The sequence below is a fragment of the Mauremys reevesii genome, linkage group 7 (assembly GCF_016161935.1).
Source record: "Mauremys reevesii isolate NIE-2019 linkage group 7, ASM1616193v1, whole genome shotgun sequence".
NCBI lineage: Eukaryota > Metazoa > Chordata > Testudines > Geoemydidae > Mauremys > Mauremys reevesii.
In genome coordinates, this window is record NC_052629.1 from 71,168,921 (window position 1) to 71,187,946 (window position 19,026).

General features: G+C 48.8%; 2 protein-coding genes and 1 long non-coding RNA gene across 4 annotated transcripts in view; 2 read left to right on the top strand and 1 right to left on the bottom strand.

The window, feature by feature from the left end:
* LOC120368930 (broad substrate specificity ATP-binding cassette transporter ABCG2-like) overlaps positions 1–14,357 on the top strand; it is a 27,257-nt gene extending 12,900 nt beyond the window's left edge. The window contains exons 7-16 of the mRNA XM_039481681.1: positions 2,109–2,260; positions 3,791–3,916; positions 4,997–5,253; positions 6,533–6,615; positions 7,099–7,188; positions 9,318–9,442; positions 9,942–10,096; positions 11,481–11,570; positions 12,869–12,987; positions 13,840–14,357. Coding sequence (XP_039337615.1) covers positions 2,109–2,260; positions 3,791–3,916; positions 4,997–5,253; positions 6,533–6,615; positions 7,099–7,188; positions 9,318–9,442; positions 9,942–10,096; positions 11,481–11,570; positions 12,869–12,987; positions 13,840–13,987 — 1,345 coding nt within the window. The 3' untranslated portion in view covers positions 13,988–14,357. The remainder of the gene's footprint in view (positions 1–2,108; positions 2,261–3,790; positions 3,917–4,996; positions 5,254–6,532; positions 6,616–7,098; positions 7,189–9,317; positions 9,443–9,941; positions 10,097–11,480; positions 11,571–12,868; positions 12,988–13,839) is intronic.
* LOC120368932 lies at positions 6,555–16,512 on the bottom strand. Its single transcript, XR_005582851.1, has 3 exons — positions 16,380–16,512; positions 12,754–12,871; positions 6,555–7,159 (listed from the first exon to the last, which is right to left on the bottom strand). It is a non-coding gene; the product is annotated as an uncharacterized LOC120368932 (long non-coding RNA).
* The window catches only part of BLOC1S2 (biogenesis of lysosomal organelles complex 1 subunit 2), an 11,955-nt gene continuing 9,372 nt past the window's right edge, over positions 16,444–19,026 (top strand). The window contains exons 1-2 of one of the 2 annotated variants that reach the window (XM_039481680.1): positions 16,444–16,601; positions 18,145–18,261. In XM_039481680.1, the coding sequence (XP_039337614.1) occupies positions 16,544–16,601; positions 18,145–18,261 (175 nt within the window). In that variant the 5' untranslated portion in view covers positions 16,444–16,543. Of the gene's footprint in view, positions 16,602–17,177; positions 17,580–18,144; positions 18,262–19,026 lie in introns of those variants that run through there. The other variant, XM_039481679.1, reaches the window with a different exon arrangement.

Genomic DNA, 19,026 nt, shown 5'->3' on the forward strand with positions numbered 1-19,026 from the left:
TCTTCCATCAGCTCTATTAGGCGGCACTTCATGCATACATACCTCTGTTCTGGTGCCCCCACTAGGACCATGTACATACCGCAGCTGTGGCATGCAATCATCCTCATTGTATCCTCTGCTGCTTGGCTCATGGCTGCTGTTGTCTCTGCCTCTATCAGCCCTCTCACCTGGGGAACACAGCACACGCAGCACCGTGCCCCCTGCCCCTTCCGACTCCCCCTGTAAACTCCCACTCAGACTCCCCTGTTCGCCGGCTCCTGTGCCGCTGCCTGGCTGGGCGGCCGCTTTTATAGGCCCCTCCTCAGCCTAGCTCTGCCCCCTACTCAGGGCTCGGCTGCCCGCTCAGCAGTCTGCCCCTACGGGCCTCTACAGATAGATACAAGCATTACAAAGACAGATGCAAATACACAAAGACAGATGCAAATACAAATACCTGCTCCTCCAATGGGAACTCCCACTCAAACTCCCCTGTTCACCGGCTCCCGTGCCGCTGCTCGCAGCTGTGCCGCTGCCTGGCTGGGCGGCCGCTTTTATAGGCCCCTCCTCAGCCTAGCTCCGCCCCCTACTCAGGGCTCGGCTGCCCGCTCAGCAGTCTGCCCCTACGGGCCTCTACAGATATTATCTCTAACACCAATGCTTCTGTTCTCATCTAAACCAACGGCTTACTGGTCTGAGTGCTGGTGGAAGGGGCTGGCCTGGCAGTCTTTCTCGGGGCCTGAGCCAAAGCCCATTGACTTCACTGGGCTTCAGCTCAGAGCCCTGAAGCACAGCCACAGTATGCACAGTCCCGCTGCCAACTTCCCACTGCAACCAATGCACCCCAGCTCTGTCCCGGAGAGCTCACCTCTGGAGCGGGGAGGATTGGAGAGCTCAGTCCTCATGGTCTAGTCACTTCTTGGCTGTCACTCACAGCGACTAGAGCTGGCTGCTGGTGGATTTTTCAGTTTTGCTGGCAATTCCAAGAAGTAACAATAACAAAATTTGTTTTGGGTTGAACCAAAAATGAAACTTTTCAAAAAATTTTCAGCAAATGGAAAACTCAAAAAATTCCAAATCCTCTTGGGTTGAATGAGCCACTTAGTCTTGACAAAATCAAAAAGTTTAATTTCAGTTTTGACCAGTTTGACCAGTCTAGTGAAATGGACATGAAATGTTTTGGTGACGCCAAATCTGCAGTTTTGGGCTGAAAAAAGTTTTCTACTAAACGTTTTGCCCAGACCTCCTCCCCACATTAGGAAAATGGATCATGGCTGATAACAGGTTTCCTTTAGTCTCTTGTAACTGAAGCTGGAGATGGACTGACTGCTGGGTGTAGATAGGGCCAAATTGTCCATAACAACCACTCCAGAAAGGCTGCTGAATCTCTCGTTCCACCAGAGATGGCTCCCTCCCTCTCAGGCTTGCAGCTTGTTGGCTGGGCATTGTAGGGGAAGCTTTCCCAGCTGCTGCCCATGCTGTATCTGTTCTGGGGGCAGAAGCCTTCAGGGCTGTCAGTTGGGCACTTTCTTCAACACTACATTCACTTAGGCCTGGTCTACATGGGGTGGGGAACGATCTAAGTTACGCAACTTCAGCTACGTGAATAACATAGCTGAAGTCGACGTACTTAGATCGACTTACCGTGGTGTCTTCACTGCGGTGAGTCGACTGCTGCCACTCCCCCATCAACTCCGCCTGCACCTCTCGCGGCGCTGGAGTACAGGAGTCGACGGGAGAGCACTTGGGGATCGATCGCTGCCCGCCAATCCGGTCAGTAGTGAAGATGTACGCCAAGTGAAAGGGCTTCCAGCAAACATTGTTCAAAGGAAAACTAGGTAATAGTGGTCTGGGTAGACTAGGCTAAAACAATAGCTAAGAAAAATATCCTTGAATGACCAGACCCTCTTGCCCTGTCTTCTGAAATATGTATATAAGAACAGCCATACTGGGTCAGACCAAAGGTCCAGCTAGCCCAGTATTCTATCGTCCAACACTGGCCAATACCAGGTTGCTTCAGAGAGAATGAACAGAGCAGGTAATAGTCAAGTGATCCATCCCCTGTCGTCCATCCCCAGTTTCTGGCAAACAATGGGCACAGCTGAGGTTTGGACTCTTTGCTCCCATCCTAGGCTTTCGAGAAGAGGTCGGACCATCATTTTCTCTATCCACCAGCCACGCTATTCCATCTTCAAGCTCTTCGACAGCCTAACTTTGTTGGCTTTGGGAAAGGTGCTGTATCATGGTCTGGCTAAGCAAGCCCTGACATATTTTAGTTCTATCGGTAAGTCTGCAGTGCAAATGCAATAACGCTAATCCCTATTATATTTAGTGCTTATATTGCAAAACACGGCAAGAGATAAGGTAACAAATTATTTTAATTGCTTAGTGCCTGATTCTTAATAATGATGGATCAGCTCCAGCTACGTTTAGTCCATTGCTGCATTTTCCAGACACACAAAGCAGCCTCATGTTTCCAGTCTGAATGAGTTGATGTAGATTAAGAAAAGCAAAAAAGAACAAAAGTAAGGTCTCCATGGGAGCACAGTGTATGTACCCGCTTCAAGGCTCATTGTATCCACTCTGCCTCACAAAGTGATGGCCAACAGCAGGTTCCCAGTCACTTAGAAGCTGAGTAAAACAAACGACACGTTCACGACAGTTGGGTGGCTATGTGCATCCCAGGCAGGGTTATCTCAATGGGTCACTGGTGAGGTCTGTGGACCACTGGGGATCTGGGTGCAGGGCCCGCCGGTCTGAAGGTTGCTGAGAAGGTGGGGAGACTGGCAGGGAAGATCATGTGCAAGAGGGTATTTCTTACAAAGGGTGAAAAGCGCTGTGGTTGGTGCCTATGTAACCCACACACCTCCTGGGTGTGATGCTCTGTCCCCTCTAGTGGCACCGAGATCACTTGGAGAGAGAGATTAATGAGTCTGCTCTACAGCCTTAGCTAAGGGCCATGTGGCTTTTAGCTCATGTGGTAGAGGCCCATGTATTTAGCACCAGAGGTCCCAGGTTCAATTCCCACCTGCCAATGACTGTCTGTCAGTGTTACACCTACACCTGTGTTAGCAGGGTAATGACTACACAGTGGGAACCCTGATTCTGTGGATAATGGAGAGTGTGGTGTGGACTCCTGGGTTCTATTCTTTTCTCTGCTACTGCTGTGCTGTAACCTTACATTCTGCCCTGTCGCTCTTCCTCCCGCCTTGTTCGGGAGGGTACTTCATTGTGTGGGTGCACAGCTTACTCCCTTTGGGTCAGTGAATGGCAGGGGATGGAGGACCAGTATTCTGTGTCTCCTCAGTCCCTCCTCATTCACCCAGTCACTTGCCGCAGGCACCGCTGGCCAATGAGCCCTGCTTAACCCACCTGTGGCCAGAGTCCCCAGCAGAGGTGACATGGAGGGGCCTTATTGCCCCATGGGCCGAGTAGGCACCATGACAGTCTAGCCCTGCAGAGCGTTGGGTGCCCAAAAGGAGACACCCTGAGCTTGGTTTTCAGAAAGGCCGAGCACCCACAGCTCAGTTCAAGGCAGAGGTAGCTGTAGGTGTCTGTAGTTAAGCACCCAAAACCAATGCAGCCTTGACAAAATTGTGGACTTAACCGATGGGTATGCCACAGTTTCCCCACCTGAAAAACAAGGGGCAACCCTCCCTCTCAGCAGCAGTGCTATGGTTAGTCAGTGCTTCCAAAGCACCCCGAGAGGCTTATGTGAAAGAGGCTGGGGGAGGGTGGAGTGTTCTTATAACCAGTCATTACCAAGCAGTGTTCTGTCTAAAACATGAATGTGTTCTGCTTGCTATCGTTACAGGGTATCAATGTGAGCCCTTCAACAACCCGGCTGACTTCTTCCTTGACGTGATAAACGGTGACTCCACCGCCGTGGCGGCAAGCAAAGGTGATCAGAGAAGCCTGGACAACGGAGGGACTGGAGGAGGTGAGCCAGTGAATGAGACAGAAGGCCTTGGCCAGATTGCAGGGGAAGTTTCAGGCAGTGAGGGTAGATTTTTGTTTTGTTGTTTTCTCCTAGTGAGTGGGCATTTTGTTGTATTTTCCTACTCGTACTTTGCCCTCACGTGTAGCACCTTTCAGCAGGAGTCTTCGGGCTCTCAAAATGCTTTGAAAAGGTGACTTTGTGGTATCAATCCGCTTTTACAATGGGGGAAAAAATTGAGTCACGGAGTTAGATGAAGTGACTTGCCCATGGTCACCCAGGTAACTGGTAGCAGAGACAAACTAAAACTCAAGCCCAAGCAGAGTTCTGACCCTGAAAAGGGAGCAGTGCCACAGACTCCCTGAAATTCATTAGGGATGTTGGTAACTGCTGTTGGTTTTATATGGCAGGCGCTCAGACAGTACGGTGATGGGCAGCAGTGTAAAACCCTGAGACAGCCAGAGATCTGGGAGCAGGACCCAGACGTCCTGACTCCTAGTCCTGTGCTCTAACCACTAGAGAACAGTGCTTGTCCTTCAAGGAAGCAATGTACACAAACCAGTTTATGATCACACTGCCTTTTTCTGTAGTTGTGTATGCATGTGCAGTGTGCAGCACTGTGTAGTACAACAGGTCTGTTGTATAGCCACACAACGAAGACCCAGTTGTACAGAATCTCTCTGTAGAGGGTGCACACTCGGGCTCCTCCACCCATTGAAGGAGGTGCCAGCCACTTTTAAAGCAGCTGGGCTAGCTAGAGTGCGGTCAATTGGGCCCAGATCCTCAAAGGGATTTAGGCTCCTAACTCCTACTGATTCATTACATTGAGAGTTAGGCCCCTAAATCCCTTTGAAGACCTGGGCCCTGGTCTGCAATGCCGGCCAGCAGTCTCTTTAGTGGGATCCAAAAATAAGGAACCTGGAGCAAACCATGTTGATCCCAAATCCTGGTCAGCTAAAGATTTCATGGGTTCCTCATGATCAGGGGTTGCATTAGTGAGATCCCACTGAGCCAACGGTGCCAGGTTTAAGATGGGGGACTGGACCAGTCATGCTGAGTCCTGCCTTGGGCCCTTTACTCTAGGGGTAATCAGTGATGACGAGCAGAATGTGGACAAGAGCGTGGTGGAAACTCTGCACCAGCAGTACCTGAACTCCAGCCAGTATCGGAACATGGGAGAAGAGCTGAAGAAAGTGGCGCTCAGACAGCAGAATGAGCAGGGGAAGTCGAGGCGTGTGAATGAGGTCACATATGCAAATGGCTTCTTCACCCAGCTCTACTGGGTGTCCAAACGTGCCATCAAAAACCTCATCAGGAACCCCCAGGCATCTGTGGCACAGGTGAGACATTCCTGCTGAGCAGGACCCCTCCTGTCTCACTCTGCAGTGGTCATATCAGGCTCCTCGTTCTGGTATCACCGTGCCCGCTAGATCACTGGGGTGAATCCAGCCCTGGTCAGCAGGGGCAAGAAATCGTGACTGCCTGATGGCTGGCTGGTGACCTATGTGAAACTTCAGGTCTTTAGTAGACATCGCAGCAGAACCCCGGGCAGGCTGGCTGAGCTGAATGGCTGGTAAATGCCATCAGTCAATTACAGTGCCTCCGGAGCAAGGCAGAAGCAGGGGAGGAACTGAGACTCCTTGGGGTGTCTCTAAAGCACAATGTCTTTGCTCCATACAGATTAAACAGCCCTGAACGACATGGGCTGTGACTAAAAGCACGATCTAACCCTAAACAAATGAGCAGCAAGCAGGATCCAGCACAGAGAGACAGTGGGCTGAGTTCTTCTCAGACCACTCCTTGGGGGGAGGGATAGCTCAGTGGCTTGAGCATTGGCCTGCTAAACTCAGGGTTGTGAGTTCAATCCTTGAGGGGGCCATTTAGGGAACTGGGGTAAAAATCTGTCTGGGGATTGGTCCTGCTTTGAGCAGGGGGTTGGACTAGATGATGATCTCCTGAGGTCCCTTCCAACCCTGATATTCTATGACCCCATAGGCCACGGGTCCATTAAGAAATGGAATTTCACATGGGCCACTGAATTACTTTTGCTCCCTGCTGACCAGGACTAGAGTCCAATCAGTGACATAGAGGCAGAGGACTCCAAATCCCAATATGTCTATTGATATTTATAAAGCACCTGTCAAAATAGGGCTGGAATTTTCCAGGCCCCTAAGGAAACTAGGCACCCTTCATAGACAATGGGCACCCAACCCACTTAAGCGCCATTAAAGATCCCAACCTTAGTTTTGTGCAAGTACAGTGATGGCCATCTGAGAAATGGTCAGTTCTCCATCCCACTGGGGATGTAGACAGTGCCTTGAATTTTGAGTGTGCTGTTAATTCTCTGCCCTGTTTAGGGTTATTGATGATGGGCTGTTACTTTGGAGCACGTGATTCAGTTTCTTTGCGGAGGAGTGTGGCCAAGGCTTTTAGGCTTGTCTAGAGGGTAACTGTTGAGAATTTGGCCCAGTATCTTTGTTTGTACCCAAACACTGGCCCAAAACATCAAAGACAAATGTGAATGTTGGGACCTGTACGTGGCTCTAATGACCTGTGTTCTATCCAGTGACTCTTCCCTGTTCTTCCCTTTGCACAATTCCTTTTTCTTTGCGCCTCCAGATCGCAGTGACCACCCTCCTAGCCCTGATTGTGGGAGCCATCTTTTTCGGAATAAAACTAGACCAAAGTGGCATTCAGAATCGGTAAGGCTTGAAGTAGGGTCCCATTTATTTTGGGTCAATCTCTGCCACATTTCAGCAGCGGGGAGGCGCTGGGTCCTTGGGCTACATTCAAATCCAGGAGGGGTGAACAGGGTTTGACGTCCTAGCTTTTGGTGCCCAAGGTCGGGCATTACTGTAGTTCCTGAAACATCAGCTGTCCCATCAGCCCCAAGAGTATTCCCACTTGGAATATGAAGGAGACAAGAAGAGGCAGGCACAGCCACAGATGGTATCAGTTAAGTATCTGATACCCGTATGCAATGTTGGTCCAATAACATGTATTACCATACCCACCTTGTCTCTTTGATACCTCCTGCGTCAGGGAACTGTACTGTATTGGCAGGGAAATGCCTTGATGATATAATAGGCTTTCGGCGTCTCTAGCTGCTATGATCCTGGAAAGTTTCTGGTATTGGAGATTTTAGCCTGTGCCTTGGTCTTCAACTATTTTGATTTGTATTCCAGGGTTGGATCCTTGTTTTTTGTAACTACAAACCAGTGCTTTTCCAGCGTATCAGCGGTCGAGCTGTTTATAAAGGACAAGAAATTGTTTGTGTAAGTAGCAGCCCTCCCACAAGAATTTCTTTATCAGAATTTAGGGCAGAGGGTGGGAATTTTGAGGCTACCTGAAATGAGTTTCACCTGCCAGGACCCAACTTTGAGGCTTTGCTTCTCCTCTGCAACCTCTGGTGCTAACAAAGACTGCACCACTGAAATAGAAACCCTGCTCTGTTTAGGAATCTGGGATGGTACAAAGGGAAGACACTAAGCAGGGGGCAGAATTTGGGGAAGCTGCAGAGGAGTGCTCAAGAGATAGAGAAAAGACAACCCATAATCAGGGGCACCAGAATGAGGGACCCATTCTTTGCCCAGGCCTGGCCCACTGCCCCGCCTCTTCCCCCTGAGGCCCCGCCCCCTAGTCAGGCCAGAAGCTGGAGCCTGGCCTGGGTAAGAGCAGTCCTGGGGAGTTGCAGACCCTCCACCTGCTGGGGGAGGTGGCAGCAAGAGCAGCCCCTGGCCTGCGTCCCCACCCCCTGGGCCCCCCCACCCAGGGCAGGTGGATGGTCGATGGCTCCCCACAGCTGCCCAGGCAGCTCTTACAATGGCCAGGCTGCGGCTCTTCAGCCCCTGAGGCCCTGCCCCCAGGCCATGCTGGAAGCTGGAGCCAGATCAGAGTAAGAGCCGCACAGGCAGCTGTGGGAAACCGTGGACCCTCCACCTGCCCTGGACATGGGCCGGGAGCTGCTCTCAGGCCCCTCCACTCCAGGCAGGTGGAGGAGCCCAGCTCCCCAGCCAGGCTCTGACTTCTAGCTTGGCCAGGGGACAGGGCCTCAGGGGAAAGAGGAGGGGCAGGGGTGGGATGACAAAAGTGTATGGGGGGGCACAAGGCCCCATCCCCTCTAGGCAGAATCCATCACCCCTCCCCATAATGGCTGAGCACTGAGGCCCAGCCTTGTAAGGACGCCTGAACTATGAGCAGGGTGATCCCACATACACAGATAGGAAATAGGACTCAGAATAGCTTCCAGATCAGTGGGTGTCAGATCCTGGGCCCCTGTGAAGTCCTCTTTGCACCACAGCAGTAATGAAAATGTGGTTTAAAGCTGCTCCTAAAGGGGCAACTGGGCATCTCTCTCTGAAATGTGACTGTAACCCACTGGGAAGTGTATGTTACAGGTCCCCCAGTGTGCCTATCCACACAGGGTATGAGTTGTTACAGCCCTCAGCTACTGCGCCTTGGCTCAAGCTGTAGTAATTCCTACTTTTAGCTCTGAAGGTCGCTTGATCAATCCCCGTTGTGTTGACAAGATGACGGCTGTCACATAATTACCTCTTAAAAGTGTATGCAGTGCCTCCACAGGGTGCTGGCACGATAGCCCCTGGAGACTGGACACATCTGCCTCTCTCCACTACAGCCTCAGCAGCAGCACTGCCAGCTTCCCTCAGGCTGATTTCTGCCAGCGCTGTCCCCTAGAAAGCACTTTAGGGGTGAGGGCCTGTCAGAGTTCAGCCTCCACAGCTTAACCACTGCTTGGCCTGTCTACAAAGACTGCCAGCGCAGGCTCCAGTTAATGCCAGTGGCGACCCGGACACCTTGGCCCTGGTAACTGACCTGAGACCAACTCATTTCACCTGGCCCAGCAAACAGCCAACGACTTGTGGTCATGACCTGGATTGGATTGGAGTCAGTGGCCTAGAAGTGAGTTCCAAGTTTTGAGCCTTCCACTTCCGCTTGGAAACGGATATTCAGAGTTAGCTATGGAAGCTTTCAAATCAGCCCTCTTCCAGTGAGAACCAGCCTTTGGCCTTCCACCTGCGCAATGTTCAGAACCATTCCCTTTGCAGGGGTGGGGGGGGGCTTTTTCAGTATAGGAATGCTTTACACTGCTATAGTGCCTTCCACTCAGGGATCTCAAAACCCTTTTCAAAACATAGGGAAGCCCGGTAGGGGCAGATCAGTAGCGTTCCCCCCACTTTATGGATTGGGAAACTGAGGCACGGAGCAGGTAAGCAACTTGCCCAAGGTTGGCTAGTGAGTCAGTGGCAGAGCTAAGAATGGAACTCAGTTATCCTGACATTAGATGTCTTTTTAATAAATAGCAGATAGACGTTGCTGAATGTAGTTCTCGTCCATATTGATCACCTCTAAACATGTACAATAACCTGTGTTCCTGTCTTCATAGCCATCAGTACACCAGTGGGTACTACCGAGTGTCAGCATACTTCTTTGCCTTGATCATTGGAGACCTTTTGCCCATGAGAACTCTTCCAGGCATTATCTTTTCGTGCATAAGTTACTGGATGATTGGTAAAGAACTGATACGTTCACTTAACAGCCCCCGCCCCGCTTTGTTCTTGCATAAACACCTTTGATGTCTTGAATCTGAGTCGTCCATGCTTAATTTCTACAGCTAAACCACACAAATGGCTTTCAAAGAAGGGGGAGGTAGTGCCTGCAGCGTCCCTGCACAGACTGAACTGTGCATGTGTTTGGAAGCTGTTAAATACAGCCTGATATACAGGAGTAATTCATGGGGTGAAATCTAGCAGGAAATCATGCTAGAAAAAGGCCAGCCAGCAGCAGGAATGCAGGGTGAAGCTGGCTACCGACTCCCAGTAAACTTACTTTGCAGTTTGCATCTCCTGAATTCCTGGCCATCTGGCTTCTGCTTCATTGCAGCCCACTCTAAACTCTGTTGCTCCTCGCCTGAGCAAGTGTCTTGCTACCATGGACAGGGATCCGAGGGCAGCTGCCCAGGTTTTGTATCCCAGCCATTCACCGGACCTGTCTCTTGCTGTTTTGACAGGCTATCAGGCAGTAGCAGGACGGTTCTTTTTCTTCATGCTGACACTGGTACTAGTATCCTACACAGCCACGGCCATGTCTCTGGCTATCAGCGCTGGGATGAATGTGGTGGCCATTGCCAATCTGTTTATCACGATTTGCTTTGTCTTCATGCTTGTGAGTACTGTGTGTGCGGCTGAGGGGAGAGCGGGTTGCACGGAAGGCAGATGTGGATTGACTGAGCACTAATGGAAGTGAGGGATTAACAGGGGTGGGGAAGCTCTGACAGTCTGGGCCCTTGCCCGTACACAGTGCACCTCAGTCCTGACCTCCAGCACCCTCTGTCACTGCAGTCCGAGATCACACACACAACTCTACCAATGCATGTTAGTTCTGCCCTGCAGCTCCCCCAGCTATTCCAGTCCTAGGCTTCCACCTAATGCTGCCAAATGCCCATGGGCCTCAGCGCTGACCTGCAGTACCCCTTGCCCATGTTGTCAGGCCCAACATACCTTTGCCTGTGCACCACTCTCCTACTGCACCCTCTGCTATTCCCATCCTGTCCTGCAGCCAGTGTACTGCAGCCTAACCTGCTGCTGCACCTTTAGTTATTCCGGTCCTGGGCCTTCCACTGCTCTACAATGCACCTTAACCCTGACATGCAATGCTCCCTGCTAGTCTAGTCCCAAGCACACTATACCAGTGCAATTCTGCTGACCCACAACTTCCCCTGCTATTCCAGTCCTGGCCCATCAAATTAAATAGCCCTCCCAGTGCACACAATCAATAGCCTTCCTTCTGGGAAAGAAAGCTACCGAGGCTCGTGGCTCCATGATGTGAGTGTGTGCATAATGAGGACTGGGCTGAGAGAACCAGGCTCCTTTTACTGCTCACCAGGGGCCATATTCACCAGTGGCATTAGTGGGTGCACATCTGCTTACACCAAAATTTGGTGTCTCAAACAGAAGTAAATATTTTCATGATTTCTTTAACAACCTCAGTCGAGGGAATTTAAAAACAAACCCCTCTTCCCTGCACTGCAGGCAGCCTGGACAAATAGCATTGTGCCAGGTCAGGGGAAAAGACTTGAAATAAGCTGTAAAGGGATGTATTTTGTTGTGCTGAATGCTGCACATAGTCTGAGGAATGGGGACATTCACCCCTCATTTATGCTTTGGCTCTGGTTTGCTTTTGGCTTTCACCATTAACATGTTTCTTCCTTGAATACATTTCTTCAAGGCTTGGGTGAGTTCTACCAAGTGAGTGAGAGTTTAAGGCGGAGATGATGGGTTTTTAACTTGTATAGTTCTACAGGTATAGCCTGACGTGTGGGTGGTTTGATTGGCATGCAGGTGCTGTTTTCCCAGATGGGAAGGGGAATAACCAATATAAGGCACACTTATACCAGTACAACTGCATCCACCCAGAGGAAGCAGTGTTGCTTTAACTGTACTGGTATAGTTAAAGTGAGACAACTCTTGTGTGTTGCCAAGGCCTAAAAGTGGATGAATCTGTGTCAGTGCGTGAACGCATGACAGCCTCTTTCTTTCTGTCATTTCAGATCTTTTCTGGCCTGTTGGTGAACCTTCCTTCTGTGATGGGATGGTTGAACTGGCTCAAATACTTCAGCATCCCCAGATACGGCCTCACGGTGAGTAGAAAATGTTGTTCTGAAATGAATAAGGTGCTCAAGGGTGTCACTTCCTGGAGAGGTTTTTAAGGTGAATAAAGTTATTTCGAAAGTAATTGCTTACTCTTTTTTTTTTAATTAATTTTTATGAGTTAATATATTTTCATGGAAGGTGTTGGGTTGGAAGCTCTGGGGAATCAACTCCTCTACTGAACCACAAAATAGGTACCACATGGGCAGCAGCAGGGCAAATCACACTATCCTACCACCCACCCATGGGCTTAGCCCCTAGCCTGGAGAGACCATCTATACGGGTGAGAGGGCAGTTCAGTACCATGGCCTGATAGTAGAGATTGCCAGGGCAGTGACCAATGTGTGGTGGCACTTTATGTAATGTGGGACATCTATCTATATTGTTTGTATGGCACCCATTACCACAGTGTCTGAGCACCTCACCATCTTTAATGTATTTTCTGTGGGAGGCAGGGCAGTGCTAATGCCTTAGCCACCCCATCATCTTCTCTTCCACCAGGAAGTAAGCTGGGACACCTAGCCCTGTTCACGTAGAACCTCCGACACCTTCTCAAAAGGCTACAGCCAAGGTTTTCAGAAGCGATGAGTGATCTTGGGGCCCCTCAGTTTGGGTGCTTAATGTGAGACACCTAAAGGGGCCCTGACTTTCAGAGGGCGGGTGCCCAGCCCTTTGAGGTATCTTATATCAGGTACCCAGAATCACTAGCCACTCTTGAAAATCTTGGCCGTTCCATTTGGACGTTACCTACTTAAATTGGATTTGAACTAGCGAGCTCAGCTGAGAAGCAAACTCTGTATGTTTGCCAGGTATAATTAGCCACAGGGAAGAGAGACACCCAATATAGTAAAGTGTAGCTTTTCACCCAAATCTGAATATCCTTCCTGCATCATCAGGCGTCGCTTAGGGCAATAATAATGCTCTGCCGTCCCAGACTATCGTGCTGTTTGCTAGAACGGCTCCCTTGCTGTGTTTCATTAAATTAACCCCCCCCCCCCCCCCCCCCCCGGGGATAGGTTTTTGGCCTATCAATCAAACCCAGCCGGGAGGATCGGAAACTGCTCTTCTACTGGTCCCTGCCCTTTGACCTGCCCAACTTAGGTGGCCCGACTAGGAGTTAAAATCTCCCACTGGCATAGCTCTCAAGGTCATTGGACACACAGCCCTTCTCACCTCATCAGGGTGCAGCCCCTAGGGGATGTTTTCACTCAAAGCCAAATGTTTACTCAGCGTAGCAGGATGATGTTGCAGTGTTTTACTACATTGTGGTGTCTGCTTTCCTCCACAGGCCCTGCAAGTCAATGAATTTAGAGACCTTTACTTCTGTGGTGAGAACCCTCAGAATATCGCTGCATCCCCCTTGGATGTGGCTGATTGCTCCTCAAATGCTACACAATTTGGAGAAATGTAAGTCTCTAGCTCACAACAGTTCTTGGGCCTCAGTGGGAATGAGTTGCCTGAGGGTGGAGTTTCTACAGCCATTAGTTTGGGGTCGCTATATTGCTCCTGAAAGTAGCTGCTCATCAGCCAGCTTTCTCAAGGAAGCGTCACAGGACACCCACCTCAGCACATTGTGGGGGGCTTATTTGAGACTGAGCAATTTTAGCTAATATAGTTCGGGGGGAACTGTAGGCTGCTGGCCTGGAACCTCAGCCTAGAAAGGACAAACAACAACATGTCCAAACAGACTTTGCTTATCTGAAATTTAGTTTTGGTAGCCTGCCATGGCTTATCTTTATAAAGGAGATATATATATATATATATTAAATCCTAACATTTTCCCAGAATGGGGGTATATCAACAACAAAAGAGAAGCTGTGGAGTTGTCATGAGAGGTTAATGATGCATGATGCAGAAGAACAGGCTGTATGACCTCATGGTAGGACACTTCAGCCCAAATGAGTCAGAGTATAAAAAGATATGGTACCAGCCTGAACTGTTTTGACCCTGGATACGGTGAGATGTGACAGTTAAAGGGTCACTGTGCTGACACATTAGGTATTGCTGGTACTCTGAAGCCATTAAAGGAGGCAAAGTGGTCTAGAGGGTAGGAAAAGTGGGAGTCGGAAGACCTGGGGTTGTATCCTAGCTCTGCTACTGACCCACTGTGTGACTTTGGATAAGCCTCAGTGTCTGTTTGGGGAGAAAATGTCTCTGCAGAACAGAAACAACAGTAGCCACCTTTGTAAAGCACTTGGGAGATCTCTGGCAGAACGTGCTAAGTGTCACTATTAACATCTGTCCCATGTCCCCCTGCAGGTGTTATGGTGAAACATATCTGTGCCGCCAAGGGATTGCATCAACCAACTGGGCCATGTGGGAAAACATAGTGGCTCTAGGCTGCATGACTGCCATCTTCCTCTTGATAGCCTATGGGAAACTCCGATTCATGAAGAAGTTCACCTAGCCTCACCGTCACTTTACTCTGTGACTAACCTCAGGACTTTGAACTGCAGTTTGTCAGGCCCATGCTCATTGAAGACCAATGAAAGATTCAGTGGGCATCGGCTCAAGCCCAGTGTACAAAATGTGGCCACTCATCAAGCACAAGAAATATCTATTATGTGATCATGAGTAACATTTTTTACCTTGTCTATAGTTAAATTGCTGGCTATTTTATTGTAAGGAATTGTTAGACTATCATGTTCTCTTACACACTTCTGTAAAAGTGCACTCTAATTTATATAACTTCATTATTCTGTGGCCACTGTCTGCAGTATCTCAGGAAAACATATTTAAACATATACATTAATATAAACCAGATTTCATTTTGGCAATCACCTTTGTTCTGTCCATCACTGGTATATAATGACTGTTTTTCTGCACTGGTATTGGATTTTTACTAGTGCCTACTATTGGATCAAAATAGAGGCCTGTTCTATGAGGCGCTTCAAGGTTTAAGACTAGAAAACATTTTGAATTGCCTTGTTTTGCAAACTGGGCATGGTGCAGATTTTACTTCTAGTAGCACCATAACATGAGAAGCTTTCCCTATACCAAAATCAGCTCTCCTCCCACAAGGAGAAGAGAGAAAGAAGAAAGATCAGCTATGTAGGACCTGCCAAACACAAACAGGCTCATGGTCCACTAATGTGGTCTTTCTCAACCTGTGGGCCTCAACCTCAGAGGGGCACAGAGCAGGCTGTGGAATTTAACATTGCAGAATTGGAATTTTTCAATAATAAACAAATGTTATGCCTAATTCTATACATATAGTGATTGGCTGCAACCAGTAAGTCATATACACCAAAGGTTACCATAGCAGCACTGAAGATTCTGCAGTTATTTCTTATTCTGAGAATAGGGAAAGAATGCAAATACAAATTGCTGATATAGACTAACACGGCTACCACTCTGAAACCAGTGCAAAATCTGATACTTCTGTGTGATACATTGGTAAATGTAAAAATAACAAGGAGTACTTGAGGCACCTTAGAGACTAACAAATTTATTTGGGCATAAGCTTTCGTGGGCTAAAACCCACTTCATCGGATGCATGTGGAAAAATACAGTATTTTCCATTGCAAGCATCCAATGAAGTGGGCTTTAGCCCACGAAAGCTTATGCTCAAATAAATTTATTAGTCTCTAAGATGCCACAAGTACTCCTTGTTGTTTTTGCTGATGCAGACTAACACGGCTACCACTCTGAAATTGGTAAATGTTTATTTTATAGAGAGAACCACTGTCTCAGAGTGTATCTTCATGCAGCATTAGCTTAAGTTAACTCCTCTCAAGTGAGCCTAGCTCTAGTGGAGCAGACACGCTGCCAAAAACCACTTTAGCCGCACAGCATGAGTAGGTTAGCAGCACAGAGAAGCTGCATTACTAGCTCTAGTGCCAGCAGCAGTGGAGCTTCAACCTACCCCCTGATGGGCCAAGCTAGCTTGAGTATAAAGCACCACTTCACTCAACCTACAGACTTTTGTGTGTAGGCCTGACTCAGGTTAGAGGCAACCTTGGAGTTACAGTTTTAGCTAATGTTGCAGCAAAGACAACCCTTAGTGTCTAAAGATAAGCATGTGCTAGTCATAATATGTGGCAGGCAGAGAGCATTTGTCAAGATCACAGTTGAACCCAATGGGGAGCTAAGCCATGCTACCACCACAAAACACAAATGCTTGTGTTTTTCACTATAAGGCCCCCTGCTAGATCTGAAACCACAATTCCTGGCTTTTCACTTCCTCAGCAGCTTTGAATTGTTGATACAAATGTTGGTGTTTACTAGGTTTGTTTAAATAACTAAACAATATTGTCTAATACTTAGAATTGTTAGTGATTAGTCTTGTTTTTAACGTTATTATTAAAACATTTTAAAATGTGTTTGCTGGAAAAAGACACGTTTTGGTATTACAGAGGCATTAATTAACATGTTCATAGCTATTTATATTATTGTCTGCCCCAACTGAGATCAGTCATTGTGGCTAGGTGCTGTACAGGTAGGTAGAGAAAGGTCCGCAGAGCCTGGTTGCTGATGGTTTTAACACCACCAAGTGTCACATCAACTCCGACTCCATCTAAGCCAGGCATTAGGGCACCGCCAGGGTCTGTTGCAGCAGCGATCATTGAAGGAACACACCCAGCAGCATGGTTCCCTTAACCAGCATGAAGTGGAGCTTTCCTTGGGGTGAGCCCTATAGGGAATGGAAATAAACCTTTCGGTGGTTTTAAAATGATCTGGCAGGAGAGGTGCTCAACCCCATCCCCTCCCCCCAGGGGGACATTAGCATCCCCTGCATGGGGGACTAGGCTCCCGGCACCTTAGGCCCCGCCCAAGACAACCAGGGCCCCTCCGCTCACCAGTGCCACTCACGTGCGCAGAGGGACGTGTGACAGCTGTGTCTGTGCGCAAGCGCAATGCTACCGCGCCTGCGCAGTAGAGAGCAGGGGCGGGGCCGCGCTCGGCGAGTTCGGGGGAACGCGGAAGTGGCCGGGATTTGTCTACCGGAGGGGGGCCTGTCGCTATGGCAACCGCCGCCGCTGCCGAGGGTCCGCCGGAGGCCCGGGTGCAAGTAGCCAAACGTAAGGGAGAGGCCGGGGGGAGCCTGAGACCCGCGCCCGAGCCCCCTCCCCGACCTGAGACCCCGCCCCAAGCTGGGGGCCTGGAACTGCGGCCCCCGGGTGCCGCGCTGCTAATGCGCCCCCATCTCCCAAGGGGGCCCTGGGCCCAGCTGGCCTCTAGCTCCTGAGGCTGCGGCTGTTGCCCTAGGAGGGTCTCAGGGTTCGGCCCCTGGCCCAGGAGACCCCGTAGAGTTGTGGTCTGCCCCCCCCCCCGCACACCCCAGGCTACGAGAGGGGCCGGCGCTCCCATCCCAAGGCGACCCGCACTTGTCCATTGGCCTTAGTGGCTCCTGGGGCGGGAACATGGCGCCCCCAGAGCTCTCAGTTCACCCGTCACCTGTTGGCAGGTGTGAGCCAACCGGGTGGCATCGCTCTGTGGCCAAAAGACCAGGGTCTCCATCCCCTAACCAAGCAGGGGTTGTTTCAACAGTGATGGGCTGTGGTGCTGGCTAGGCTGATTGTCCTTCACTAGGCTGAGTTAGTCTTATTCCCCACACACCGCGCACCCCACTGTCATACATAATGTTAAACCTTCCAGAAGTGGGTGACGGTGCCAGTCTTCTGTCACAGGCAACTGGTGCTGTTTCTTTCTGTGTCTCACATGTGATTTGCTGCAGTCTTTATTTGGCAAATATTCCTTGCTTATAATGACACTGAAATGAGAAGGATGGAGCATCAAGAGGGAGAGGAAAATGTCTTCACTTAGATGGGCAGCCTATGGTTTTGTCATGAAAAGCTTTTCCAGGCTAATAAGATAATCAGTTCTTCGCAGAAGGAACTGATGCTTACTAACCACTTATATAGCACGCAAATTATCATCGCACTATTCCAAACATGGAGTAAGTCTGGTTCCCTGCTCCAAAATGCATATTGCCTACGGGCTTGATCCTGCAGTATGCCAAGCTCTTCCAGGAGTTGCTAAGTGCCCTCAGCCCCTAGGTAAGTCAGCTGGAGTTATGGGTGCTTGAAGAAAGTACTCAGATGAAGCAGTGGAGAGATTATTTGTGGGAAGAACAGGAGGAATGTTACAAAGGGATTTGAAGGAGAAGAAAGAGTTTAGTGGACAGGACTGGGGGACTGTTGCAGCACCTTCTGAAGGGGACACAGAGAACAGTTCTCAATCAGTGATCGAAGATGAAAAAAATGACAGTAGGCACAGCCAATAGAAATGATCAGACTCAAAGATCTTTCCTGAAATCATTGTCTTCACATCATCTAATCTTTGCCAAGGTTAATTTTTGCCTTTGTAATAATAAGGGAAACCAGAGAGGCCTACCCCTGAAATAGATAAAATATTTATTAATTTAAAATCAAGCTGTTAAATCAACTTTATGCTATTTTACAGATAACTTTGTGGGTTAATTGTTTATTAATCTAAAATGTACACCCTATGTTGAAAATAAATGTAGCAAAAAGATCTGTGCTGTTTTTACAATCTTGTGTGTACTTCAATATTTGACTAACTTTCCCTTACCTCTGTACTGTTCATTTATAACCTGATTAGAGGATCCTGCTGTGGAGACAGCGGAGGAAGCTAAGGAACCAGCAGAAGCAGATATCAATGAGCTTTGTAAGGATATGTTTAACAAAATGGCCACTTACTTAACAGGTGAACTGACAGGTAAGGCAAACTGTGAAACTAACAAACCTGGCTAGCATAGAGATAAACTGTTTAAAAAAGGAAATATGCTTCTTAGTATTTTAGGGCTTGTCTACATAGGGACACTCAGGAAAAGTAATCCAAATTAATTAAGGTGTGAATTAAAAGTGGATTAGTTAAACTGCATTCAGCCCCTGCGTGGGCAGAATTAAAGTGGCTTTAATATAATTTAGCGGTCTTATGTACACAAGCAATTAGACCATGGCAAGATGGGGTGTGAATCCACCTTACACTAGCCTGCCCCAATCTAACTGTCCACATGCACCCTGCTGATGTGCATTAATAGTTCATTAATGTTCTTTGAGCTAGTCTCATTTCAAAGAGGACGAGATCAAAGTGCTCTAGTGAACTGTTAACGCATGTCAGCTGTCAGCAGGGTCACACGGGCAGTTAGATGGCTGCCATTGGATCATGTGTTGAGATAGAACATCAGAGCATCTGAACATAAAGCTAAAGAGGGCCCCAGATTGATGTGCCTTTTTATCTTTCAAAAAGTTTTTAGTGTGGTACTGAATCAGGTTAACTATTTCTTCTTCTGAGAGCTTTTCTCTACAAACACTTAATTTGTGGCAAGGTGAGGTGTAAATCTATTTCTCTGTAGCCTGCCATGCACTAAGTGCCTGCGTGAACACTGGTGCCATGTGCTAAAAGTTCCCTAGTGTGCTTTAATCTATTCCCTAACTCTGTACGCGTCTATGCTAAAATGCAGCTCCTACTGATGTAACT